General features: G+C 42.8%; 1 protein-coding gene and 1 long non-coding RNA gene across 2 annotated transcripts in view; one reads left to right on the top strand and one right to left on the bottom strand.

Moving 5' to 3' along the window:
- Positions 1-27,986, bottom strand: part of LOC147724345 (uncharacterized) — a 2,209,372-nt gene that overhangs the window by 1,144,542 nt on the left and 1,036,844 nt on the right. Inside the window, exon 23 of the mRNA XM_086966996.1 lies at positions 24,725-24,878. Within this exon, the coding sequence (XP_086823122.1) occupies positions 24,725-24,878 (154 nt within the window). The remainder of the gene's footprint in view (positions 1-24,724; positions 24,879-27,986) is intronic.
- LOC147724347 (uncharacterized) overlaps positions 26,586-27,986 on the top strand; it is a 31,840-nt gene continuing 30,439 nt past the window's right edge. The window contains exon 1 of the long non-coding RNA XR_015310090.1: positions 26,586-26,703. This is a non-coding gene — a long non-coding RNA (uncharacterized LOC147724347). The remainder of the gene's footprint in view (positions 26,704-27,986) is intronic.

Here is a 27,986-nt window from a genome sequence, read left to right as displayed (position 1 = left end):
TTGCGTAATTTAATTCTGTAGCGGGTGGTGGGTTTATAGGGGAATAGGGTGGGAAGTAATTTATTTCTAATTAATTAAATATGTAAATTTATTTATTGGTATTTGTTTATAAATAATTGTTAATTAATGTTTATTTTGTAATTAATTACATTTTAATTGCCAATTCATTTTATTTTATTTATTAATTAATAAATATGTTAATTTAACAAATTTATGTTATGTAGTAGGTTGTGGGTTTATTGGGGAATAGGGTGGGAAGTAATTTAATTATAACTATTTACATATATAATTTTTTTGGGGTATTTATTAGATTTTAATTGTTAAGTAAGTTTTTAATTACAAATTAATTAATTATTAATTTGTAATTAATTAGTATTACTAGATAACTAATTGTAATGATTAAATTAAATTAGTATTTGGAAATAATTAATTTTTATATTATATTAAATTGATCATTACTTTTAATAATTTTTTTTATAGATATTAATATATATATTTTTTTAAATAACATATGAAGTATCTACTTTCCCTACTATTGCACTCTTTGGAGTGGGAATAGTAATTTTTACCACTACGCTATCCAACGCTTTCCCTACTGTTGCACTCTCTGGAGTGTGAATAGTAATTTTTACCCCTACGCTATCCAACGCTTTCCCTACTGCTGCACTGTCTGGAGTGGGAATAGTAATTTTTACCCCTACGCTATCCAACGCTTTCCCTACTGTTGCACTCTCTGGAGTTGGAATAGTAACTTTTACCCCTACGCTATCCAACGCTTTCCCTACTGTTGCACTCTCTGGAGTGTGAATAGTAATTTTTACCCCTACGCTATCCAACGCTTTCCCTACTGCTGCACTGTCTGGAGTGGGAATAGTAATTTTTACCCCTACGCTATCCAACGCTTTCCCTACTGTTGCACTCTCTGGAGTGGGAATAGTAATTTTTACCCCTACGCTATCCAACGCTTTCCCTACTGTTCCACTCTCTGGAGTGGGAATAGTTATTTTTACCCCTATGCTATCCAACGCTTTCCCTACTGTTGCATTATGTGGAGTGGGAATAGTAATTTTTACCCCTACACTATCCAACGCTTTCCCTACTGTTGCACTCTTTGGAGTGGGAATAGTAATTTTTACCCATACGCTATCCAACGCTTTCCCTACTTTTGCACTCTCTGAAGTGGGAATAGTTATTTTTACCCCTACGCTATCCAATGCTTTCCCTACTGCTGCACTGTCTGGAGTGGGAATAGTAATTTTGACCCCCACGCTACCCAACGCTTTCCCTACTGTTGCACTCTCCGGAGTGGGAATAGTAATTGTACACTTCCGCTATCCTACGGTCATAATATTGGATATTTTTTAATTATATTATGTTACTATATATATATATATGTTTTAACAAATATGATTGTAAAAAAAAATTATAACTTTAATTAATTCTTTAATTATTATAAGTTAATTTAAGTATTTATAAGTATATTTTACTAAATAATTTTAATGTTAATTTAATTTAACATTGTTTTTACTAAAGTCGATATTTTTACAAACTATATTTTAGTAAACGATATTTTTTACTCAACATTTTTGTACTTCCTTGTTTGTAGATACAAAGTCGATATTCTGTCTGTCGATATTTTGTCGCCGATATTTTAGGTATGTCCCTCGATATTATGTCAGTGATCCGTTCATACGGTTGATATCGCTGGTTACCTTGTGATGAATAGTACGAGCCCTGCTGAGAATATCCTCCTCTATTTTAAATAGGGCCCACGTCCTTTGGTGCCACGGAAAGATGATTTGCGAAATTGCAGGTTTCCCAGCGACCTTGCGGTGACTGTATCTTTCTTTATGGCCTGCAAAGCCTCATCAATGTGCTGGCCAAATAGATGTTCTCCATCATAAGGCATATCTATTATTTTTGCCTGGACTTCTTGCCGGAAGGAGGTTGACTTCAGCCAACCTTGTCTCCTTAAGACTGCTGCGCCCGCCAACTGTTGGAAGCCTGTGGTTGCCACATCCACAGCTGCGTCAAACATCTCTGCAGAGACGCACTCCTCTTCATGTAACACCTTCTTTGCTTCTGACCTCTCCGGTTCTGGAAGCTTTTCGAGATATGAAGATATGTCTGACCACATCTGTCTACCACATCTCCCTAGGATTGCTAGGGAATTTGCTGCTCGGAGAGTAGTCGCAGCTATAGTTGACACCTTTTTCCCCGATGGAGTCGAGACGTCTTCCATCTCTGTCAGGTGAGGCGCTCACTTGTGAGGATGGGTTTCTAGCCTTATTCTGAGCCGCTTGAGTGACAGCGGACTCTGTTTTAGCTTGTCCGATAAGGCATGCAGGTGATGTAATGGGCGCCTTGTACTTTTTGTCAATTCGAGGTAAGACTGCTGGTAAAGAATTTGGAGTGGACATGACCTTCAGGCCCTACTTCCAAATGAAATCTATTATCGGGATTGTCCTCATTTTTTTGTGTGGCTGATCGAAGAGGGATACTATGCTGATAGCATTGCAGGAATCAACAAAAAGATGCCAGTACTGCACTTCAATTCAATATTTTCTACTAATTGAGTACCAATCCTCAATTCGGAAAGACCAATCTTTTAGTCTAGTTTCTTATGAACACTTCTTTTTATTTTGGATTTTATTTTTTATATATTTTCTATTTTTGTTGGACCTTATTTAGACAAAAATTATTTCACAAAAAGAGAGACTTGAAAGGTATATACAAAAACATCCAATATATACAAAGACATCAAAAAATGTCACAACTCAAATATAATGTATATCATTTTGCAAAACATTGCAGGACATTAAGAATCAGAAGAAAAAAAACACTAGCTTGACTGAGTCAATTATAGGTTGGAGAGGGGTATGCACAATCAATTGTAATCTGATCTGCACCATAAAACACCATTGAGCTGCAATTTGGTGGTATAGCGACCAGCACTGAGTGAATGCCCTCAAAGCATTGTGGTAAATAGCCTCAAGGGTTCACTGAGATAATTAAAAAGGCTTTATTTTACTGGAATGTCCATTACCTCAATGTCAGGGCAACACCACAACAGGTATGTCAGGTCTAACAATGGTTCATCAAATCCCAACAGAGTCAGCATATTTTTCACAGGGTAAAATAACTTTAGAAAACACTGATATTAGTATAATGCCACGAACAAAAGAGACTCACATTCCCCTTAGGGTCAGAATGTGCTCACCCTGCCCCCTTATATTTTTTTAATACATTTTCAAGATGCAGGGACCATGTCCCTGAGTACTGTAATGGCAACCAAGACATAGTGTTCAGGTTGTGGCCAGCTAATCAGGTTTGACTAGTCCCTTTGAAAGTGGGCAATAAAAGCCCATCATGACCCTATTTCTAATCCCTTCATGACCTTTCAGCCACTCTTTGAATGCAAATTTCTTGAAAACAGCTGACAGATTTCCACCAAATCACAAAAGAGTAAGCTTTTGTATAAAAGTTCTAACTTTTTGACAAAATTGGCGTAATTCTGTTCAGCTATGTTTTCTGTAGCTGCAACAGAAGTTTCCTATGGAATGGAAATTAGCATGGGAAATCAATGCTTGGGGACCCCCCTTTTTCTTGGCTCCCACAGGTAGGAGCTAAGGTGGATGAACTTATATATTGCAAAGCTTTGTGATGATTTTTCAAATAGCACCCCTTTTATTAACGAAACAAAAAACACTTCTGATGGAACTTCTGACCTAATTATAAAGAAGCAATGGCCACCATAGTATGCAAAAAATAGCTAGTTGTATTTTGTGGGTGACCACCTTAAAGCCAAGGATGCTGAAATGTACACCAAGACTAGCCACCAGTAGACCAGGGATGGTCTATTACACAAACACAGAAAAACAGGCACAGATACTTCACCACTACCAGTAAAGTGGCACTTAATTATGTAGCTTCTCCATTCTGATCGCACTGTGCACTGACATGTTTTTCAGTGGCACTTCTTATACTCGCAAACACAGTTTGAATGACAGCACAGACCTGCAGCATGTTCAAACAGTGGGTGCATGGTTCGTGTCTGTATTGCATGCCTGACAGCGTCTGTCAGAAAATTCAGAAAGAAAAGATGAGTGGATTGGTAGCCCTGGGTGACCAGTATAATATAGCATTATAGCCTACTGCTAATGGTGATACTGGTTATTGAAAGTTATAGGCCTAAGCCTCCATTCACTCATTGAGGGCAGAATGTCCTTAATTAAAAAGGGAGAAACAGAAAATCAAATGTTGGGATATTGGAGCTTAGGGCCTTTATCAGCCAATACTGGTCAGAGTCACTACATTGTCATCAAAGGAGCTCTAAACATTCTATAATGTTCTAATGTCCACTGCATCAATCCCAGGTGTCCAACAGAACCGTTCTTGTACAAGATCCACAAATACCACAAACTGTTCAGGTGCCATTGGGTGTTTGGGCCATAACACCTACTCTGTTTAAATGGCTTAGATTCACTAAAGGAGCGTACAGCAACAGCAGGCAAAGCAAACATGGTGTGAATAAACATCTTCGCGATTGCTAAAAAATCTGTGCTGATTCCTGAGCATTGCCTGCTGGCGTGTGTTCACTTAATTCATTCTTGATCACAAGTGAGAATAGATTGGTGGCTTTGGATGACCACTTTTGTAATCGGATAGCTTCACCCTGATATCTGAAGTATTCTATGGACAGTACTACATGGGTTGTTTAATTATCATCTAAGCATGGTCCTGAGGATGGACTCACTTAATTATTAATTATTCAAAAAGACCAAAAACATTGACGTGTTTCTATTACTTGCCAACTAAAAACTGCTTTAATTAAATAGGTTTCATCTGCGGATTTCTTTTCCAAAGGATTACTCGCTTCTAATGGGCTGGGGTTTGGCAGGGGTGAGCCAGTATTTACCTGACCCTTGTTCAATTAACTGAATTTATTGAGGGTCATCTGAGTGTTGCATGCTTGAAAATCATCTTCTGGGTTGGAAATAGGTCATGCGATTTTACTGGTCGGTGTTATTTGTTAAAATGTGTTGAAATTAATAAACTGTTGTTTCCCCAAACGTGTTGCCTTTACTTCTATTTTGTCAATTTGCTTTTGTTGGTATTAGGACTCTGTGAACTTTTCCACTACTAACCAGTGCTAAAATGCTTGTGCTGCGATCTGCAAAAAAATGCTACATTTGGCCTACACCTGATTGGCGCATTTCATTTACTTATAAATTCCTAATATATGGTACTGCATGTACACAGGGCTTGTAAAAAAAAGACTACTAGAGGGCCTACAGCGCTCCTACTACAGTAGCACTTCAAAACATGTTTTCAGGCCTGCCATTGCAGCCTGTAGTGTAGTTTCAAGCTGCCAATTCCACCTGGCCTAAACCTTCCTTTCTAATACAAATAAGTCGCCCATTATATAGTCCCTAAAGGCACATAGGCAAGGTGCATTATATTTAAAAAGTAGGACATGTTTTATTATGTTTTACATGTCCTGGTAGCGCATAACTCCTAAAGTCGATTTTCACTACTATAAGGCCTATCTCTCCCATAGGGTAGCATTGGGTTATCTTATTACATTTGATAGTGCTACCTTTTGATTGGGAACAGCTAGGGATGTTGTTTCTACTTAAATGACTTGCATTTTAAAACCCTCTTTGATACTAAAGTCGGATTTTAAGTTGCAATTCTGGAAATGCCACTTCAATAATGTTGCAATATACTTGTCCTAACCAATTGGTGCATGCTTTCAGTGTCCTGGGACACACCTGAATATGGCTTAGCAGATGGACTTTGTGTATTCCTCACAGACAAAAGGGGACTAGAGGCCATCCTGCCAGGGTGCCTGGGGACAGAGCTTTTCCCTACCCCACTTACACTTCAAAGGTTTTCCTCCAATACACATACAAAGGAAGCCTTTAGTCAACCCAACTTCTTGGAGCCTTGTCAGGGGAAGAGAAGAACTTTCCAGAACTAGATGTGGGGGGTAGCATAGGAAATTCCTTCACTTCAAAGGCTGGTACCAGGTATAAATATTGGACCCTCAGAACGCCCCTCCAATATACTCCTGGACCTGTGGAAGACTTCAGAAAGACTGTCTTGTTCACAGAGCCCTGCTGCTACCAGATGACTTCCCTGCTGCACGAAGCTTGCCTTTCTCCCCAAAGGACCAACATGTTGCTTGAAGGCTTGCCTTGTTGGTTGAAGGAGAACTGGACCATCTTTGTGAACCCAGGACCAACAGAAGTGACTCCAAGTGCTAATCGGCTGGCCTCCTGTGTGAGCTACAGCAACATAACAAGCTCCAGGGTAATTGAACCCTGCACTTGTTCTCCGCTTGAGTGGCCCAAGTGGTGTCCCCAGGTCATGGATCATTGGAAGTGTTGTTGGATGTAGTGCTCCTGCCTTACCCTAAAACATGGGACTTAGAAGAAATGCCATGAAAAAATGCCTGTAGAACCAAAAAAAGACCTGCCAGCCAATTCACCCAAGAAGCACAATCGGTTGGCCTCACTTTGCTGTAGCTCTTCCTACATTCTTCTCCGCAGCAGCAAATCCTGATTAGTGGGACCTCTCAGTGGTGATATCGGGCTTTGTGGGGCCATCTTCATCTACAGCAAGCAGCTACATCTCGCTAAAGGTTTTCTACTTCCAAAATGTTGTCCAAGTTCAAAGGTGAAAATGTTCACTGTGCTCAACAGCTACAGGTTTCCTAGGCCTGGAAATCCAGCCGTTTCCCTCCAACATTGAAGGCTTCAAACAGACTTCCTCCAGAGTCCCCCAGTTATGACGACTCTTCCTCTGGCACAGCCTACTTCCTATTACCACTGAAGCTGAACTCTTTCTCCTGGACATTTCTGCAAAACAAATTCTAAATCTGAAGGTTACCCGAGACCAGGCCCATTCCACCACTTGCATCCAAACCGTGCTCCATCGTGGTCAGCCTTAACTTTTGAATTTGCCCCAGTCTCACCCAAACAGAGCCCCAAACTTTAATCATTTAGGCACATTTTCATACTAAGAATTCTACTGATTGTATTTAATTCATTTTGGTGTAATTTATTAAAATATATCATATTTTCTAAATTGGTTTATTGTTTTTTCACTGTATTACTTTTTGTGTCCTACATAAATACATACATAGTGCCTATAAGTTAAGCCAATCTATCAGAGAGTTAAGCATAGGTTAATTTTGTGACTTTTGTGGTTCACCTGACAAGGATTGTGGTTGTTGCTTCAGTAGAGTTTCAGCCCCCTGAACCAATACCCAATTTCTTACAACTGTCTTATTTTACATGTAGGCCTCGGTATATATTTTCCTTCATTTAATTGAGTTAACATGCAATCATAACATGAAGTGAATGAGTTATGAATGTTTAATCCTGTCTTATAAGAACTTTTTATGTGTCTTTGAATGATCTCCTTGTTTGCATGTGTTGTTGTTGCTGTATCCTTCGACCCAAGCTTACAAGGGATTATTGATTTGCGCTTTACTTTCTTAACTTTGGGAGTGTGCCGCTGTGGGAAGCAAACTCCAATAATCTCCAGGACCCCAATATCATATGAGCTTCAAAATGTACCTTAGGCAGTTCAGCTCTGTGACTCTTATCATTTATGTAAAAAACACAGTTGATGGACAGAATGTAGAACAATGTCATACATTCACCCCAGTACAAGGATCTGGGCCTAAATCCATCGTTTTTTTGCACTCCACACCACCCTGGGTTAAACACTGGCTATATGCAAATCAGCTCTGACCCTGTGCCTCATGGGAACAGTCCAGTCCGAACTACCAAGCCATGCCTTTCCCAGACCGGAATCAAGCATCCAAGGACCGGTTTCTGGCTATCAGCCTTCATCAGCCTGGATAGCTTGACTCCAGTGGTGTGGAGAGCCTGGGACTCACGTCTGAGTATACCCAGCACACTCGGGGTGAAAATTGCAAAAAACACAGTTGATGGACAGAATGTAGAACAATGTCATACATTCACCCCAGTACAAGGATCTGGGCCTAAATCCATCGTTTTTTTTGCACTCCACACCACCCTGGGTTAGACACTGGCTATATGCAAATCAGCTCTGACCCTGTGCCTCATGGGAACAGTCCAGTCCGAACTACCAAGCCATGCCTTTCCCAGACCGGAATCAAGCATCCAAGGACCGGTTTCTGGCTATCAGCCTTCATCAGCCTGGATAGCTTGACTCCAGTGGTGTGGAGAGCCTGGGACTCACGTCTGAGTATACCCAGCACACTCGGGGTGAAAATTGCAAAAAACACAGTTGATGGACAGAATGTAGAACAATGTCATACATTCACCCCAGTACAAGGATCTGGGCCTAAATCCATCGTTTTTTTGAACTCCACACTACCCTGGGTTAGACACTGGCTATATGCAAATCAGCTCTGACCCTGTGCCTCATAGGAACAGTCCAGTCCGAACTACCAAGCCATGCCTTTCCCAGACCGGAATCAAGCATCCAAGGATCGGTTTCTGGCTATCAGCCTTCATCAGCCTGGATAGCTTGACTCCAGTGGTGTGGAGAGCCTGGGACTCACGTCTGAGTATACCCAGCACACTCGGGGTGAAAATTGCAAAAAACACAGTTGATGGACAGAATGTAGAACAATGTCATACATTCACCCCAGTACAAGGATCTGGGCCTAAATCCATCGTTTTTTTTGCACTCCACACCACCCTGGGTTAGACACTGGCTATATGAAAATCAGCTCTGACCCTGTGCCTCATGGGAACAGTCCAGTCCGAACTACCAAGCCATGCCTTTCCCAGACCGGAATCAAGCATCCAAGGACCGGTTTCTGGCTATCAGCCTTCATCAGCCTGGATAGCTTGACTCCAGTGGCATGGAGAGCCTGGGACTCACGTCTGAGTATACCCAGCACACTCGGGGTGAAAATTGCAAAAAACACAGTTGATGGACAGAATGTAGAACAATGTCATACATTCACCCCAGTACAAGGATCTGGGCCTAAACCAATCGTTTTTTTGCACTCCACACCACCCTGGGTTAGACACTGGCTATATGCAAATCAGCTCTGACCCTGTGCCTATACTCAGACGTGAATCCCAGGCTCTCAATGCAGAAATATACGAAAGTATATTTATATACATATTTTTTTCTTTTTTTAAACATAACTAATAATTGCATTTGTACAAAGAAATTTATATATCTGAATACATATATATAATCAAAGTTTACATGTACACAAATGCATGTATATGCACCATTGGTGCCTTGAGCATACTACAGCTTTACATTCATATTTTGAATATGGTGGTCATTTAGGGAAGAGCCAGCAATTGAGAACTGTTCTGAAGATAAGACGATAATCTCTGGATCTTATGTTTGGGGGTATGTATTCCATAGTTTGGCTTCTTGAACAGACAAAAATATTCTACCCATGGTTTGCTTCTTATATGCTGGGATTTTGAGCTGGGGCGCCAATCTGGAACAGATGTATGTTGTGCTTTATTTCTTGATGAAAAGTGGTCTTGATCCATGTATTGCATTGTGGGTGATACACAGCAGCTTGAAAGTGAGGGCCATATGTACAAGGACTGGTGAAAACTATTGCTAACGTTAATTAGCGGGAGTTTTCTTACCGCTGTGTGCCGCTGAAACCTATCGCCATGTTAGGGAAGTATGTATGCACAAGGCATTGCTCAATGGCGATTGCTTCAGACATTGAAGGCAAAAACTGCCACTAACATTAGCATGATGGCAATCGAAATTCTGGCGATAGGAATTCCGGCATTAGCGGGCGAAAACTAACAAAAGGCCCATCAGTGGCAAAAAACGCATGTTAGTCAGACCAACGTGAGTTTTTTTTGCCTCTATTGGAAAAAATAGCCTATCAGTCGACCTCCAACAGAAAATAGGCAAAAAAACAATGGAATACAGGATGGAGCAGTCAGGGCCCAGTGCAGCACACATCAACAACCCCCTCACGCCACCCAACATCCAGGATGACCAGGATGAGAGCCTGGATGCCTCGCAGAACCTGCGCCTGGAGACTGGATGCCTCACAGGACTTGGGCCTGGAACCTGGATGCCTCCTGGACCTCCGTCTGGAGTCTGGATGCCTCGCTGGACCAGTGTCTGGAGCCTGGATGCCTCGCTCGACCTGCGTCTCGAGCCTGGATGCCTCTCTGGACCTGCGTCTGGAGCCTGGAGTGGGATGCGGAGGAGCTGTGGAGTCAATGAGCCGTGGTGGTAGACATTGAGGTGTGGCGATCGCCTGCACCTGATGGAGAAGTCTGGCAGGTCACAAGGAGACATGTTGCTGACCTGTGTGAGAAGAACGCCTTGAGTCCCTTGAAGCGAGTGAATGGTAAAGGCGCTCCTGCGCACCAATGTAGGGAGGTCTGCATCACATACTATGATCCACCACTACACTGGGGTGCACAGAGGGGATTACCAACGGTGAGCGGCGCCTCTCTGCTTCACAGGCCAGATGATGTTGCACTGGCCGGACGCCGGGAAGGGTGAGGCCTTTGAGCTGCGCTGAATATGTGTGGCGGGAGCGCTGCAACTTCACGCCTAAGGGGGCCCTGCAGCATCAACTGCATTGGGAGGTTCACCAGCGGACTTGGCGTTGACTGCTGTACACTGTACCCAGGCTTGTGAAATCCCACCTGGCTGAGGCTACTGCTGGCTGAGTCACAGATTTGTAGAGAGTTTAGTGGATTGCCTCACAGTCAATGTCAAGGTAAGGAGAAGGTGGGGGACGTAGCGGAGGAGCCCCGGGGGTCAAGTCGTCCAAGCCTAGCACCTGTAGATGATGCCCCCCCAGTGTCGGCTCATCCGCAATGGCAGAAGAGCGTCACCCCACTGTTTTCAAGCAGTGCAAGAAGAGGAACAACCATCACATGATGGTAACATCCTGATGTAATCGTGCCATGTTTCCTTTGCAGGCGGGAGGGTGGGTAGGTCTGATCTACTCACAGAGCAGGGCAGGGACGGAGTGGCATGCCCACTCAAGTGCACAGTGACTGTTTGGCCGGTCCGCTAAGGCAGCCCAAAGCAGTCATGCGCACTGTTCTGTTTGTAATGCAGGCTGCATTACAGCCTGCATGGAGAACATGCCCATACCTTCACCCCCTGGCTGAATGCCTCATCCCGGCACCAATGACCAATCCCAATGCTGCATTGCAGCATTGTGATTGGCTTGGGGGGGGGCTGCCGGCCCACTTCCTGTTCCTGGAAGCAGACTCAGGAGAAGAGGAGCAATGAAGACATGAGACCCGGCCTCAAAGTAAGATTTCTCTCATTTAAATATTTCCAATACCCGCTCACACAAACCCCCCCCCCCCGAGTCCACGCCCCATCACTCTCAGAAAAAAACACAGTAAGGAAACCACCCTCCTCGCCGCAACAGATGACATCCACACCCTAAAGAGAAACAGCAGCCCTCATCTTCCTCGACTTCTCAGTGGCGTTCGATACAGTCTCTCACCGCACCCTAATACGCAGACTCCGCAACACAGGGCTCCAAGACAGTGCCCTTGCTTGGATCCGCTCCTTTCTCTCCAGCAGAATGCAGCGGGTCAGACTCCCCCATTTTCTCTGGGACCCTACACCAACCACCTGTGGCGTCCCACAGGGGCATCCCTCAGCCCTAAGCTCTTCAACATCTACATGGCTCTGCTCGCCTCCATCGTCAGAAGCTACGGACTCAACATTGTGTCATATGCAGACAACACCCAACTCATCCTCTCCCTATCCAATGAACCCAATACCGCCAGAAGCAACTTTTGAGACGACATGGAAGCAGTCGCCAAATGGATGAAAAACAGCTGCCTACAACTAAACACCAACAAAACAGAAGTACTCATCATGGGCCCAAACCCGGATGCCTGGTGGCCTCCAGCCCTCAGAAGCCCGCCCACCCCCACGGACCACGCATGCAACCTGGGAATCATCCTGGACTCTGAGCTCTAAATGGACTCCCAGATCAACTCAGTTTCGTCTTCCTGCTTCCACACCCTCCACCTCCTATGTAAGACCTTCAAATGGATCCCCCTCAAACACAGGAAGACTGTCACTCAGGCACTGATTACCAGCAGACTCAACTACGGCAACACACTCTACACCCGAATAAACAAAAACCTCACACTCACACACAAGCTACAGAACATCAAGAACGTCATCGCAAGACTGGTCCTCGACCTGCCAAGACACTGCTACATCTCCCAGCACCTGCGCACACTCGACTGGCTCCCCATCTAAGCTAGAGTCACTTTCAAGATGCTCTCCCACACCCACAAGGCCCTCCACGACACCGAACCAGCATACCTGAACAGCCAACTCAAAATCCACACACCCCAGAGGACCCTACGATCAGCCCAGATCTCCTATGCTGTGGTCCCCACACCAGAAAGACCAGATCGGGAGGCCGCTCCTTCTCCTTCCTCGCGGTCAGAGCCTGGAACGCCCTTCTGCTCCACCACAGACAGACAACATCGCTCCCCATCTTCGCAAGACCTGCTAACTCCCCCCAGCGCCTTAAGACCCTTGCGTGTGAGTAGTCGCGCTTTAACAAACGCCTGATTGATCCAGTGTTCTTTCCATTGTTTCCCCCCTCCCAACTGTCTAGTCCCCCTATAGCACTTCTCAATGGCTGCTGCTGTGCGGCCATCGGCAGCGGGCGTACCACTGGTGTGCCAAAGGTATATAAGGAGTTACATCGCATACCATTATATTGCATTCCATTACTAGGCATATTGCAAAAGTAGGGAAGGTGTTGGATTTCAAAGATATAATTATAACTATTTCCACTGCAGTGAGTGCACCCCTTAAACTAACCCTTGCACCCCAAAGCAAACCCTGAACCCTAAAATTCCTCTTTGAACCCCCAAAGCACACCATAAAAATCATGTTTGACCCAAATGCACACCCCAATGTTCATGATTGACCCTAAAACACAACCCAAATTTCAAATGTTACCCCATAATACACCCCACATTTCATCTCCGACACCCGAAACCCATACCCACCCTAAAACTTAAAAATACCCCATTACTGACCTCACAATGCGTTGTAATGGAATGCGATGTAAGGGCACCTGCGTTGTTGGATTTGCATTGTAAAGGCATTACATAATGCATGCGTTGTAATGGATGTATCCCGTGCCATAGGCAAACCATAGGCAAGCCCGTCTGCCCCTGGGCCGCGCTTAGCACCAAGTACCCTTCTTCTCAGATACTCCACCCCCACGGCGCCCGCACCCTCCTCACCATCAACCCTGGACGCCACATCATCTGCTCCGGACCGGACATCCCTATCACCATCACTGATGGCTACTAAATCACCTGCAAGGATCACCCTGACCATTCAGGAGGAGGCATTGCCATCACCTACAGAAGCACACTCCAATTAACCACGCACACTAATGACTCAACGTGACCATAGAACATCTCAACTTCCAGATCCGGAGAAAACCACAACTCAATCCTCTGTGCCACCCTCATCTTCAGGCCCCACAGGCCATGGACACCCTTTCTCCGATACCCTTGTTGACCTCATTGGACACCAGGCTCTCCCATCCACCGACGACAACCTACTAGGCAAACTCAAGTTTCACCTGGATAACCCCAGTAACCAGAACACCACCCCCTCCTGGGGTAGCTCCCCAACATCAGACTCAAGCAGCTAGTCATTGCAGCAAGCCACATAGCAGGACACACGGTCAAGCATGTCTCCTCCGTTAGTGGGACCTTCAACTACAGCCACACACCCGGACTCTCCTTGACTGACCATCATTGTATACATCACGTCTTTACCATGCCCACTGTACACCATTATCCCCTTTCGCAGCTGGATCAAGGCCATGTAAGTACGTCTCGTCAACTCCCTCAGCACCACCACTCCGCCAACGCTTACAGACTATGACATCGCAGCATGCAACTGACACTGATGGATCACCAACTGCGCTGACACCCAGGCACCCCTCGAGAACCGCACTGCGTCAGTACCTTACGCCTGAATGATGGCAGGCGTAAGGGTGACGCAGTGCCACAGGGATAGGCTGCCCCCATGAATTGCTGGAGTTGCATTTTGGTTGTGACACAACTGTAGCAATGTGTGACTTTAGCGCAGAGAGATACGCCAGGATTCCAGACGTATCTGTCATTACTTGCGTCATAGAGCATTGTCCATTGAATACAGCGCATCCGTGGTGTCGCAAGAAGGGGGTAGGGGAAAGTTTTGCAACGCTGTCTTGTTGCAGCACTGCAACACTTTTCATCAGTGAGGCCCAGGAATGTGCACTATCTTACAGATTGCACACAGTCCTTCCCTGTAGTTTTGTCACAGGGCAGTGCAGCACCATTGCTTGCAGTGCCAAAACCTGCTGAAATGAAGCCCCAAGTGTTATCTCCATTTTTAAGACCAGCTATTTTCTGGTCTTAAAAAACTGCCTCTAACTGCAGTTAGAGGCAGTTTTTTTGTTCCACCTACCTTCAAGAATTCCCTTGTACATATCGCAAAGGGGGTTTAGCTGCCGTTTTTGCCCGGGAACGCCTCCCTTGTATGTCATTATCACTAACAGAAGTGGCGATCTTTTCTATGGACGTTTTTACCAGAAAACTGCCGCTAACAGATGTTAACGACAGCTTGTACAAATGGCGATAAAAATCTTGCTGCAAAACAGTCTGAAAAGTGACGCTAATGGGGCGTTAACTACTTGTACATATGCCCCTGAGTCATCTGGCAACTAGTAACCAAAATAGGGCCCTTAAGGCAGGGGAGATGTGGGATTGTGGCTTTATATGTAGGAGCAGTCTGGCAGCAGAGTTTTTAATTTTTGGTAGAGACCATTGGAGTAATCATGTTTAGATAGTACAAGAGAAATAGTAGCTTGGACCTTGTGTGGAAATCCTAGTAGTGTGATAGTAGGATGCAGAGCTTTATATCATAATGAAATTTACTCTTGATAATTTATGCACTTGGGCATTTCCTTGCGCATTTATTCATAGTTTAAAGTCCATTGTAATTCTGGGGTTTCTTACTTCCTTGGATACTTTCGGAGGGGATCTCAGATCAGCAGGTATTACAGAGAAAAAACATATTTTGCCATAAAGTCTCAGATGCAGAAACAGAATCTTACATCATGAAAAAATCACTTGCTACTCAATTCAATCTCTCAAAATGTTAAGTGCCAAGCTCATAAAAACTAATGACAGCATTCTAATTGAGGAAAATATAGAAACAATCGGAGAGAGTCTAAGGAGGGAAATGAAAATTAACCCCAGATCCTTCTAAAGCAAGGATTTTTATTCTTAATGTAGGCATATCAATTAATAAAAGTGTAAATTCAACATGGTATGATCATGGTTCGGTTGCATTGGCAAATTAAAAACAATTTCTAAAAGGTTCTTAACACTAACCCATTTCTTAAGATGCTTAACACTAACCCATTTCTTAAGGTTAGAGAAATCTTCTGCTTCCTTCCTCCCAACTGAACTCCAAAGATTTACAACATAATATGAAACATTTCTTAAACTATAGTTCACAGAATTATATTCTTCTGCATGCCTGTATCAAAACTTCTAGCATAAATTCTTAAAAAGGCTACATCAGGTACACGACAGAAAGTTGTATTCACAATATATGCTTTCTAATACAGCAGCTCTCTTACAGTGCTCTGTGCTACGCAGAAGCTGTGATGAGAGCAGCTGGTTCCTGATTGGGAGGGGGTAATGAGCTGGATCAAGATGAGCAGAACACCAGAAACCAGCCTCCATTTTAAATAAATTAGGTCTTGTACACAAAATGTGGCATACCTATAGTACATTATTAATCACCCTTCTAAATGCGATAATTAAATCATTTTAAGTGCAACATCATTAGTTCATCAGTTACGAACAAATGCATCATTGAAATTACTATTTCACTCAAATAATTTGGGGCTTAAACCTGCGCATTTAAAAAATAAAAAGTCCGCAGCACTGTGTTGCACCACCCTCTGTAGTGCATAGCAGGCAGATTCACACAGCAGCAAACCATTTGGGCTAAGACCTTATTGCCCTGCTGCTAATGACTTAAAGAATGTTTCCAAAACACAAACCAGGTCACTCTAATGTTCTCAAAGCTGGTAACTCCATTTTAGAAAGCAAACATTCCAGGAGGATATTTGTTTCACAAACACAGGCACTGATACCACATTTGATTTGTTGCATTCAATGCCCCAAAGTCACATTCTTTTGACCGCGCTTATAGTATCTCTGAAACGATTTTGGTTTAATAATCCTCCCTGGAACTGCATTTAAGTCCTCACAATGTTGTTCCTGGAAGAGCAGCCCTGAGCTTTTGCTGACACTGATCAGACCAGGATGATCAACTTAACCGAAAGGGGACATCATGGTAAACAAGATTTCAGAGGTTGTAGCAATTAAATATTATTGTGTATCAAAGGGGAACATTCTGTTACAATCATTTGCAAGTCATGAACAGGGTAGATTTGTTTCACTACTTTCATGAATTTAGTCTGTTTTCTTTCTGCCCAACGTATTGAAAATATATTACCTTTTCTCCCAAATGTATTACTTTAATAAATTAATTGATGCCAAAAAGTTGCTTTTGGTAGTAAATCAATGTTATTTTTTTCTTCCCAAAAATGTGACTTCGTCTCTTTTTTTACGACTAATAGTGTACAATTATGTTAAACATTTACAATTAATGTTCTCTTACTTTAATCATACTTTCAAACGGCCTCCATATCAAAGTGAAATTTAAATATTCAGATATAGACATTTACAGGTGAAACTCCTGGTCTCCGTTCGCACAATCTTTAATGTCCTCCGGACCTAAATATTTACACACACAGAAACTTTTTCTGGTTCACAGAATCATTAATAGTGGGAGTCTCCAAACTTTATCAGTACGGTGGCATTTCATTAAATGTAAACATGCATGTTTGTTGGCCGTGTCGAATCTTTTCAGAAATAGTTTCCCATTCTGGAAATGGTTGTTGATCTGCTCCCGTCAAGGACAGCAGCAGTACATCTATCTACTGATGTCAAAGGGGGGGGGGACAGCCTCCTAAATTGATGGCGATGTAGAGGAAACGGATGTTCCTGGGGAAACGTCATTTTCTCATGAAAAATCAAAGAAATGACAGTGTTCAACTTCAGCATCGCTTTCCTACACGCGGAACAGTCCAGTGAAATATTTCCGTGGTGGAAGGGATATGCATGTGAGCACGCTTGGCAATCTCGAACACCCTCAAAATCCCAAGAGGGATTTATAGAATTCCTCAAAAGTTGGAAATTCACTCAAAACGCGAGGCTACATTATTACGCTGCTGACTTTGCCTGGGATCAGAGCGTGTTCCAGATATGTTGAATAGTGGTGTAAGCTTTTCAAATACATTTTATTCTGGGAAGGTTGAGCTTGAGTGCTGCCTTCAGCAACCTGTGCCGTGTTAAGCCGAAGTAAATGCACAAGTTGGCGTTGCTTGCATCATAACTGTGTGGAAAGCGTCACATTAAACCATGACTTTACCGTGACGTCTCCAAAGGGTCCCTCCCTTTGACATGTTTCCCATCCCTGTTACATCTCAGTCGGTTATTGATCGGCAGCCATCCCTCTCCATCTGTTCCCGGTGTGGTCGCTGAGCGGCACACCAGTTCAATAGGAGATCAGCTGCTCATCCACATTCTGCTAAAGCAATTTGTATTATGGATTTATTTTAACCGTGTACAGTGGCAGTTGCTGTTTTTACTATTTAAATGGTTTGATTATCTGACCTTGCTTACTTTATCTTTTTAAGTGCTGTGCATGGGCTTTAACGTGGATCAATAAACGGGGATTCCTACACAGCATTATCTTGAAATCAATCCTAATTCAGCCAATCTGTGCTCTACTTGTTTGATTCAACCTGTTTCTCTTCCTTTATTTTCTCTCAGGTTTTGCAGCCGCTGAAGCGCGAGCGGGGTTTAGAGCCCGGCGCACTCAGCGCCTCTCGCATTCGGTGGAATTGTCCTACTGGTAATGGCGGAATTAGCATCAAATCTCACTTCACCTCACTTTCAAAGCTGGGTTCAGTTTGACGGCTACCTGGAATGAGGTACAGTAATGATCGTTTTGTTCTTGAACTATAGTCTCACACACATTTTTTTTATGAATCTCTAGGTGAATTTGCTCAGCATGAAAATGAAAAAGAAAAAAAAATTAGAGCTTCACCGTATTCAGGTAGGGAGCAGACTACAGCTGTCTGCAGTACAACCAGGTGTGGTGTTTTTGTAGGGGAATTATGCAGTTTCGGCACAATGTTACTCATTTCAAAACTGTCTTTGAAAGCTGAGATATGATGCATTTCATCTGGGTATTTTGTGAATGCATTAATTTATGAAAGTGCATGGCTGTCATTTCACACACATGCAGATTTCTTGAGAAGGGTCACAAGGGAACATGTGTTCACTCAAAGGGGAGTTCAGAATATGTCACTGCGAAGAAGGCACAGTTTCAGATACGATATTAACTTTTAACTGCGCTCTGCATCTTTTTCTTATCAATATATTGATGATGACACCTTCATTTTGAAGTGGTCGCTCACAACACCTGTATAATCTGGAATGTTGCCATTGAGTATGATGGATTTATTGTATGTCACATTCATGCTGCAAGGTGGGCATAGCCTCCATTGAAAAATGTGTTACTTTCAACCCAAAAGAAGGTTTGCAAATATAGCATCTTGTGAGCGTTTAGAAATGTGATGATAGCCATACAAAATCAGAAGGAGCAAAATCCAACAGCACATACGAACAGCATAACGATACAAACAGTAGCTATAAATCCACCAGGTGCAAAATCCTTGAACCCTAGTCCCTAGACAAAAACAAAACCACATGAAATACAGAAGCGAGCTGAAGACACTTCTATTCCATCAGATAAGCCCAAAATAGTTGGGCTATCTAATTTGACTGTGATTTCAATTACCCATCAAAATGGTGTGGGGTGCTACTCCTGGTGGAACAACTTATGATGTTTGCATTAGGGCAATTAATTTAGTCTCAGTAGAGGATATTAAGGATATTACACTCTTGGTCTGTACAACAGGAACTGGATTGCAGATGTCCTGAATGGGTTATTGGTTTAGGAGAGGGGTACTGTAGTTAAGTCAGAACACAGTTCTAAGTCCCCTGGTAGCTACAACATAAACAACAGGCAGTCCCCAGAGAACAGTGTGTTATGTTCAAGCAGCACAAACACATTTCAAAATTACGAACAAATCACAATCAAATTTATAAAGCAACTGAGAAAAATAAATAAAGATTTAACAAGCAAAAAGTCACAAAAATCAATTTTAGGGGAACCCAGATAGGATCTTTATTAAAGTTTAAAAGCTAAAAGCACCAAGAAAAAGTAAGATGACAATCAAAAATTACTGTTCATCATTAACCAGGATGTAAATGCAATTACAGGTTGACCACGACTGAATGAAGGTAGGGTATATCAAGAAGATCATCTTGGTCAAGGATTTTACCTTTGGACTTGGTCTCTAAAAAATAAGTCAAGCTCTTTCAGCAGGGCAAGGTCCAAAGCTGTGTCTAGTAAGGACAACTCAAAGTCAGATTCCTCGTTGACCTCCTCCTGTAGAAGACATTGGATTTGGCACCAAAAGCTCCTTTTGAGACACACTTAGATTTCATAGTCACGGATGTAACTTTGTGGACCGGATAGATTTGCTGCCTCACCCTTGGTCCAAGAATTTACATAAGCACAGAGTCACTTTTTTTGAAAACTAAAATCCTCCAGTGGGGCACGGCTGCAAGCCATAGATGGGCAGAGCTCCACAAGGCCAGATACCTTACATTCAAGGTCGCTCTTACCCAGTTTTCAGCATGGCAGAAAACTCAGAGTCGGAAAAATCTAGTTTTCCTTATTGCCTTGGGTGCAACCTCTCTGAGCAAACCTCAGCGCTGTGCCCCAGTCCTCCAGAGGTGAAATAAATGACCAATTCCCAACTTTTTCAAAGTGCTAGAAAAGTTCCCCCTGGTCAGTCCTACAGCCTCTAGGGGTCTACAGGATAGACCTCTAGGCACCAGGTCTCACTCCACCAGGTCTACTACATGGCCCATCTAAGCCCTCTTAGAATCAGGGGTCCTTCCATTTTTTTTGTACCCCTGAAGCCTACAAACAAAAGACCAACCTCTTGACCCTTGGAGAGCACTTCCAGCCCCTTGGTTTGCACAGGAATCCTTGAGTCCTAACGTGAGTCCTCTTCTTAAGTTGGAGTCTTGACGTAGGTGTCTGGTATATGCTCTGCACTGCCCAATGATTGGAAAAACGAACCATTTTCTTGCAGTATCTCACCCTCCTTTTGCAGCACGTCTTTGCCTTAGTGAATAAATATCCGGTTTTAAAATAGCAGAACCCAGTTCCGACTAGGGAAGGCTATCTTCAGGTCCTTGACATTGTCAAAACTGGTTTTCTCCCCTACTGTGACTGAAGCCAGGCTAGCAAGGAGTATCCCCTGGTGAAGAGAAGAACCCTTCTTTGACATCTTCAACTGAAAAGAAGGAGTATTGTAGTTGCACGTTTGTCTAGTTAGCTGTCGCACACCCATCTGAGATGGTTAATCCCTGCTAAGTGACTAGCAATTAGGACTACCCCTGCCCTACCTGGGATCAGAGTAAGACCATTGTCTTCAGCCAGGCATTACTGCAGGGCACTAAAACTGCAGTCCAGCCAGAGCAGGGCAGTGCTCATGGAAGACATATACTTTTGTCCGACATGTGTGCGGTGTTAATAAACAAGGCAGGCAACATCTGACAATTAAACTTTCATGCAATATTCACATTTTAGGCAATATTTATAATGGATTGATAGGGAAGTTAAACAGGCCCAAGTGCCAATGTACAACACATCATTTTTCGGGAGGGAGGGGGTGTAGGGAGGTTTAACAATGTTTAGCAGTGGTAAAGCACAAAGGGCCCGATGTATGAAACTATTTTGCTTTAAAAAAAACGGAGCGAATTGTAAAATTCAGCAGTGTTCAAATTCACAATGGTCTTTCCTGATATTTGAAAGGCTTTGGAATTCGCAATTTAGGTAATCACAATTTTTAGTGATTGCTTAATTGCAAATTCGAATAGCAATTTGCGAATCCCTAATGCACCTTTAAGAAGCCTTTCCTAAATTCGAACTGAGCATTTAGTAAATGCTATTACCATCAAGTTCAAGTTGATGGTAAAAATGTGTTAACTTTGAAAAAAAAAATAGCATTTTTGAAAGTGCCATGTAGCACGCAAATGGCCATAGGTCCTGTGTGTGCCTTACATCTGGACCTCTTTATTTTAGGGGCGCTTCAGGGGAGCCTCAGGACCAACAGCACCCTTGCCTTTGCAATACCTAATTGGCGATTATCAATTAGGTAATCGCAAATTTGCTAATGCAAGACCATCCTCACCTATGGGCCTTGAGACCCATAGTAATAAATGGAGTTGCAATTACAAATAGAAATGCCCTAATTGCATTTGCAATTTTGAAGAAATTGCAAGTAGGGAATTGCTATTTCCGGCCTGTTTTCTTACATCACATTTTGCGGTTACCAAATAGCGATTACTTCAAAATCGCTATTTGGTAATCGCAAAATTATATTTTCATACATGTGACCCACAGAGTCCTAAAAACAGTAAAATAGGTTCCAGGTAAAGGCAAAAAAAATTGGGTAGCCATGCAGAAAAGGTGAGTTTGATACAGCAACATTCCAGGTGCTGAGAAAATTACATGATTTTTTTTCTTATCTTGCTGCTTTCTGTGTTAGTCTTTCTCTTTAGCACATTTCCCTTTTTTCTTGAGGCACTCTGGAGCACTGTACAAGCAGTATCTGATGTCTAGAAAATCACAAATTAATAATATAAAAAAGAGATTGGCAAAAATATCTAACTTTTGATGGCTGTGGGATGTAAAGAGGAGCCTCTTTGGACTAAAAATATTGACTGTACACAATCCCTCAAAAAAGCAGGACTCAGATGTTTAGTTTACTATGATAAGTAATTGTGGTAGCACCTCTTTCTAACATTGCTCCTTTGTGTTCAATATATTTATTATATCCTGCATTTGTTCTTTCATGATACACCTCATAAAAAACATTACCTGTTGGTCAAAACAAACTGTTGCAATGGTTCAGTCAGATTTCTGCTCCACTCTTTAGGCGCCGATTGCGAGTCTGGCAGACTGAGGACTGCCAGACCCTCAAGGGCACAGCAGTGGCGATCCACCCACCGCTGCATCGGTGGTCCTACCGCCCCATTATGAGTTGAATGGTCTGACCGCCGTGGGACCGCCAACAGGGAACCACTGTTCCCTGGTGGTGACGCGGAAGTCAGGAGGCTGCAATATGCATCCCGACAAGCATTTAATGAGTTTCCTTTCCACTGGTGGTGTCATGGAGATTCCTCCGCTATGTACACTGAGGCGGAAAGGAAACAAAGGGGGCCCTACAGGGCTCCCTGTGCCTCCTCCACATATGGCTGTAAATAGGGGGCATAACATGTGCCCCCAGGTGTACATGCACACCTGTTCCTGCACGGCATGGGCTTTCAGGTCCATGCCGTGCTGTGCGGTTTTATTGCGTTACCTTTTTCAAAGGCACCACCGTCTTTGAAAGAGGCACCACCACGAGACTGCTTGCCACCACCCCGCCAGATCACATTTAAGTCATAATCTGGCAGGCGGGCAGTGGCAGTGGCAAGTTCTGGAAGCACGGGGAGCAGCGATTGTGTACCGCCCACTCCCCCACCGCAGATGGAAGGGATGAATAATGTCTCAGAAATTATGAACTTCCTTTGCCAGCTGATACTTTTGGATTGGTTGGCAGCCTTCAACCTTGGTGGCCATGTAACGCTGCTGTATAAAATTGTCCATGCTTTGAGCGTGTCTCGGTGCAGTTAAACTTCGCTCACCATTTTTATAAGTGACAGAACCAGTTCAATCTGATGCACTCTTTTCTTTCTTAGTTTAGTATGTCTGTTTGCATTGTCAGTCAGAGAATATCACTTTTAGAAACCTTAATGACCTTTCCTCATTAGCCCCAAGGCTCTGCTCGCCTGAATGCGCCTGCCTGTGCCATAGGCATTGAGGTACACTGCAAGGTAAGGGCAGATGATCTGTAAGGCTCTCTGTACAGCTGCCTGCTGAGGGGTGGGCTATAGGATGAACTCTCGTTTGCTCTACTGTATTTGTGGTATGGACATGATGATGCTCTAAGGGACCAAGAGACGGGGTTGATAATTGAACCGATTTCTCCCCTGTTATGATAACACATTTGGTGATACCATTTGCCTAAGGGTTCTCCAAGGTCCCCTAAATTATCTCCATACGGAAGACAGGACATATTCTTTACAGCTTCACAGTGCAATGTCCTAGTTGCACTTTGTCCCAGTGCACAACACGTGTTCATGTATTCAGAGCGTGATTGTGCACATAGATATATGTATGCAGGCGACTTTTATAGCTTGACCCAAGCTACAAAGCAAGGAAGCTCCTGACACAAATGGAAGTTAAGAGACGGAGGTGAGGGGAAAGACCGAGGCGAAGGTGGAGTATTTAGATGGGGAGAGGAGGGTCGCTGTAATGTGGTTAATATTGAGTGATGGGAGAGTAGATTGGCATTGCTGTTAGGTGGGAGCAATGATATGAGGCAGAGAAGAAACAGTCCTTCAGAGGTGGCCTGGGAACCAGATGGTTACTCTGTAAGAAGGTGTTAATTCAAGAGATAGTATTTTCAACTTTTTGAATTAAGGGAAGAAAGGATGGGGTTTAATGGATATGGACTGGGGTTACATGCCAGATGCTGGGAGAATAAGGGAAAAACATCTTATTTTCCCATCTTCTTTCTACATTTAATGATTACCAGTCTGACGAGGTTGCTGCTGCGTGTCATGTGTACTATGTCATTTATATGTAGATCTTCAGAAGACTGCAAATGATTGCATGTGTTTAGTGACAGGTCTGCCAACATATAGCAAGGTCACTGAGGCAGTGAGGCTCTCATTACTACTTTCCCCAGCCAAAAATAACCGTACAAAGGTTTACATCCTGATGCCTATAGCCCATCTCCATAACAGAAGTCATTCATGAATCTAGCACTGTGTCGCAGGAGAGTAGCAGTGTTCAGATAACTTGAGATTTTGCATGTAAACATATTATCTCAGTTCTCCAATAGGGGTTCAGAAGTAGTTTTATTTCTGCGGCCTTTTTTATAAAATGTCCTTTTCTTTTTTAAATTTGAATAAAACCAGCATATTTAAAGCTCAGTTCTCATGGCAACTGCTGTGCACAACCCAACACTTCCAAGCGAAGAAACACTAACATCTGAAGTAAATACAGAGTCTTTATGAACAGCAGTCTGACCACTTTGGTAATTATAGAGTTGGTGATCTTTCCTCAGGTCCCTGGTAGGCCAAATGAATATTTTATTACAGTCGGCATGGGAAGAAGTAAAACAAACTTGTATATTTCTGTACAGATGCGTTGTCAGTATCCCGCTTGCAGTCAGGTCTACCAAACACTGAACAACAAAGAGGATGAAACTTTTGCAAAATGCTTAAAAAGAATACTTGAGTCACATTCACAAAAGAAAAATGCCTCACAACACAAACGCTGGCACAGTGTACTCAGGGAAGCCACACTTTGATAAGCAGCTGATTTACACACACACACATGTGTTGCATTGGTAAAGTGAATGGACCTGTTGCTGCAGACTCCTGGCAGCCTCCCTGGCGGAGGCCAGCTCCACCTCGAACTTCTGGCCGCTCTGCTCGTGGAGGAGAGCCTCGTGAAGCCGGCTCTGCTGCTCGCTTTTGGATGCTGTTAACTCGACCTTCAGCTTTTCAAGCATTTCTCTGCATTGCAAAGAGGTAAAGGTTGCATTAGCTAAATCAAATTGTATTTTTTTTTTACAGTTTTCTTTTTCATCTTATGCTACATGTAATTTTTAAGATGCCACGACGTACCATTTTACATTTTTTTGCCAAGAAAATGTTCCCAGATTACAAATGAACTCCTTTGCCATCTTTGTTTACACGCTTTTTACATTACGGAACACGGGAAGAGTTCCAAAGGAAATATCATTAATTCATATGGGGGCTATTCAATCTTGGTCTTTGCCCTGGGCACAAAAAACCCTTTGTGAATAGTGGCCCAAAACCCATGGCATCTACTCATTAAATAAAGTTTTCTAATTGACAACCTGAGCAGTCGCCACGGGCCATTTCTAATCTCTGCATCCACTCACGGCATCGACTGCATTTGGGTAACACGTGTTTGTTATAATGGCCGAGCTAACCTACATTTAGCCGTGTGTATTTAAAAGGATTGCTGTCTCGAATATGAATCTTACACCGACATTAATTGATGCTGGCGAATTAAAGCCATTTTTTGCTCAAACTGCAATATGTATTTTTTTTAATTAAACACTAATTGCACTTGATTTTGACTCAGATAAAAACAGTCAACCAATCGAATAATCTATAGTCTGATAGCCCTGTGATCAGTCTTCATTTCGCTGAAATGTTCTGCTCTTATGTCTCACTGCATTTTCCTATTTTTTAATTAAAGCCCACTAATCATCAATGCGCCTCTCCAGTAATGGCTTTTTTCCTACTTTCTGCCTGTGGCAAAATACCTTAGTGAATAGGGCTGTAAAACAATGTGGGGCAAGCTATTTTTAATGATTATTGTGGATGCAAGAAATGTCAAAGCAGACAACACTAAGGGCCCTATTTAGTAATGGCTTCCTATGGGAGCATGCCTTACCGAGTACAGTAAAGCCCTAAGCAATTAATAATGGGCAGACAGAGGAAAGGTAATTATAATGTAGCTACCAGAATATTGAGTTCAGGAAGTTTTCCAAGTACGGCAATGCAGAGCATTTCAACTTTAGAGCAGAGGCAGGATGGCAGCCAGCATTGTATGGCGCGCGAGAGATCATGCTGCATGCATCCATACGCGCAGACCTGACATATAGACCTAAACGTATAGATTGTGGGGATAAGTGGGTAAATGTTGAGAGACTCACTCCGGCTTCATGATACAGGAGCAAATAGCTTGCAAGTGAAAATGATGTTGCAGCAGAGCCTTGAAGATAGCCCGGTAAAAGTTAATCAATAATATGTCTATTCCTGTCTATTCACCGGGGGTCCCAGCTGCATAGGTTCACACAATCGATACTACAAATTATTGCGATTTCCAGGCTCCCACCGGAGATCCTGGACAAATCTTTCAAGTGTAACAGGCTTTCATTCTGCTTCTCTCCCCCTTTTATGTTTGATGCTTTATATTTAGCGGTGTTCATTATCGAGAAGGCAGAAGAAACCATGAGACAGAAAGACCTAGTGGCTCTCTTGTATGTGCTAACATTGCAAAAATGCACTCCAAGGATTTAGATTCCATACAGACTGTTTTATGAAACCACATACCATGCTTCTGAGCAAACTGCTGTTTGTGACAGGTTGGGGGTATTTTGGAAGGTATTGAAAAAGGTTTTATTGTTTTTTTAAGGTTTGCTTATCTCTTTTGTTTTTTAGGGGAGGGGGATACCCTACTGTCATCACTCAATGACTCATAAGACCCAAGCTGATACATAAGGATGTTTTTATGGTGAATTATTCTGCGAGGACATGCAAGTCGCAAGAGCAAGTAGAGTAATTTTGTTCCTGTCACTTGTAGGTAAGCACGTGAGTTACACACCTTGTGCTTGGTACTTGGTGACCTTGTGAAACTGGCTTAGCCTTTTTATTATGCAGATGTATTTTTGTGCTCTTTTCCATATTTAACGACGCCAGAGAAAAGATATGTGTTTCTCCAGGTGAGTGATGGCGTCATTTTACCACGAATCATTTCAGACCATTAGATCAACAGAAAGGATGTGCTTTTTCCACCGGTTTTCTTTTTATATAGTTTAATTGAGACATTCTGGGAATGAATGAGCCTGTTTAGAAAACACTAGATTAGACACATAAAGCTGTACACTAGTTTGTAAATTCAGAGGCAGATTTGTTTTGTAAATATCCCAGTGCACATAATTATAATCAGAGCAGTGAATGGAGAGCGGTCCTGAACCTATTAACATAATCCCACTTTAGCCTCCTGCCACTGCTGGTAATGAACTGCATATTACAGCACTGCTGTGTGAAATCCCTCTCTGCTCCATGGCTTTTTTTCCTTTACCCCAGCTAATCAAAGTGAACAGAATCTAGGCTGCCATTGCAGTCCGAGTACACGGCAAATCTAATGACCCTTTCACAAAATTTCACATTTAAGTGTTCTTTTACTTAAATGTTTTGAAAGGCACAGGCTTGTGACAGAAGCTACTTTGCAGCATTTTACTGGCCCTCAGGTGCATACATCGAGACGTCATCAAGTAGGGTCTGCTTGTCATGGACCTTAGTGATTCTTTCTTACAAAAATGCAATTTTTCTCAACCTCATTGCTGTAACATGTATGTGTCTGTATTTTACTCAGCACAAACGGAGCATTGTACATCAATGGGGACTTACACGTTTCTGAATTGAACAAAGGCATTATAGTTGAGATATTTCCATTACATTTTATATATTTACAGTTTAACCACAGCAATACAAAGCGATTTGCCCTAAACCTCACTTTTTCAGACACGTGCCAGACACAAGATCCGAACCTGGGTCTCCAGGTCCCAAAGATGCTGCTTTAGAACAGATAGAGCCTCCCTTTTCCCTGCTTTGATCTACTAAAGGAGAAGGCCCAGATTCAGATGGCATAGAGCTGCCTGCACAGAGGTAGAAACAAGTCACGGAGCCATGGCCTACTTGCCTGCAGAGTTTTTTTTTCTATGTAGTTTTACGAAAAATGTATTGCATTTTATAAAATGCAAAACACATAATATGCCACTGCTTATTTATTTTTTTAGATTCGTCATGATTGCACAGCTTCACGAATGAATGTCATATAGCAATTTAACACATTAGTTTAGA

Source organism: Lissotriton vulgaris, chromosome 4_1, assembly GCF_964263255.1.
Source record: "Lissotriton vulgaris chromosome 4_1, aLisVul1.2, whole genome shotgun sequence".
NCBI classification, from domain to species: Eukaryota; Metazoa; Chordata; class Amphibia; order Caudata; family Salamandridae; genus Lissotriton; species Lissotriton vulgaris.
Note: the sequence above shows the minus strand (reverse complement) of the source record. Positions and strands in the feature narration are given on the sequence as shown.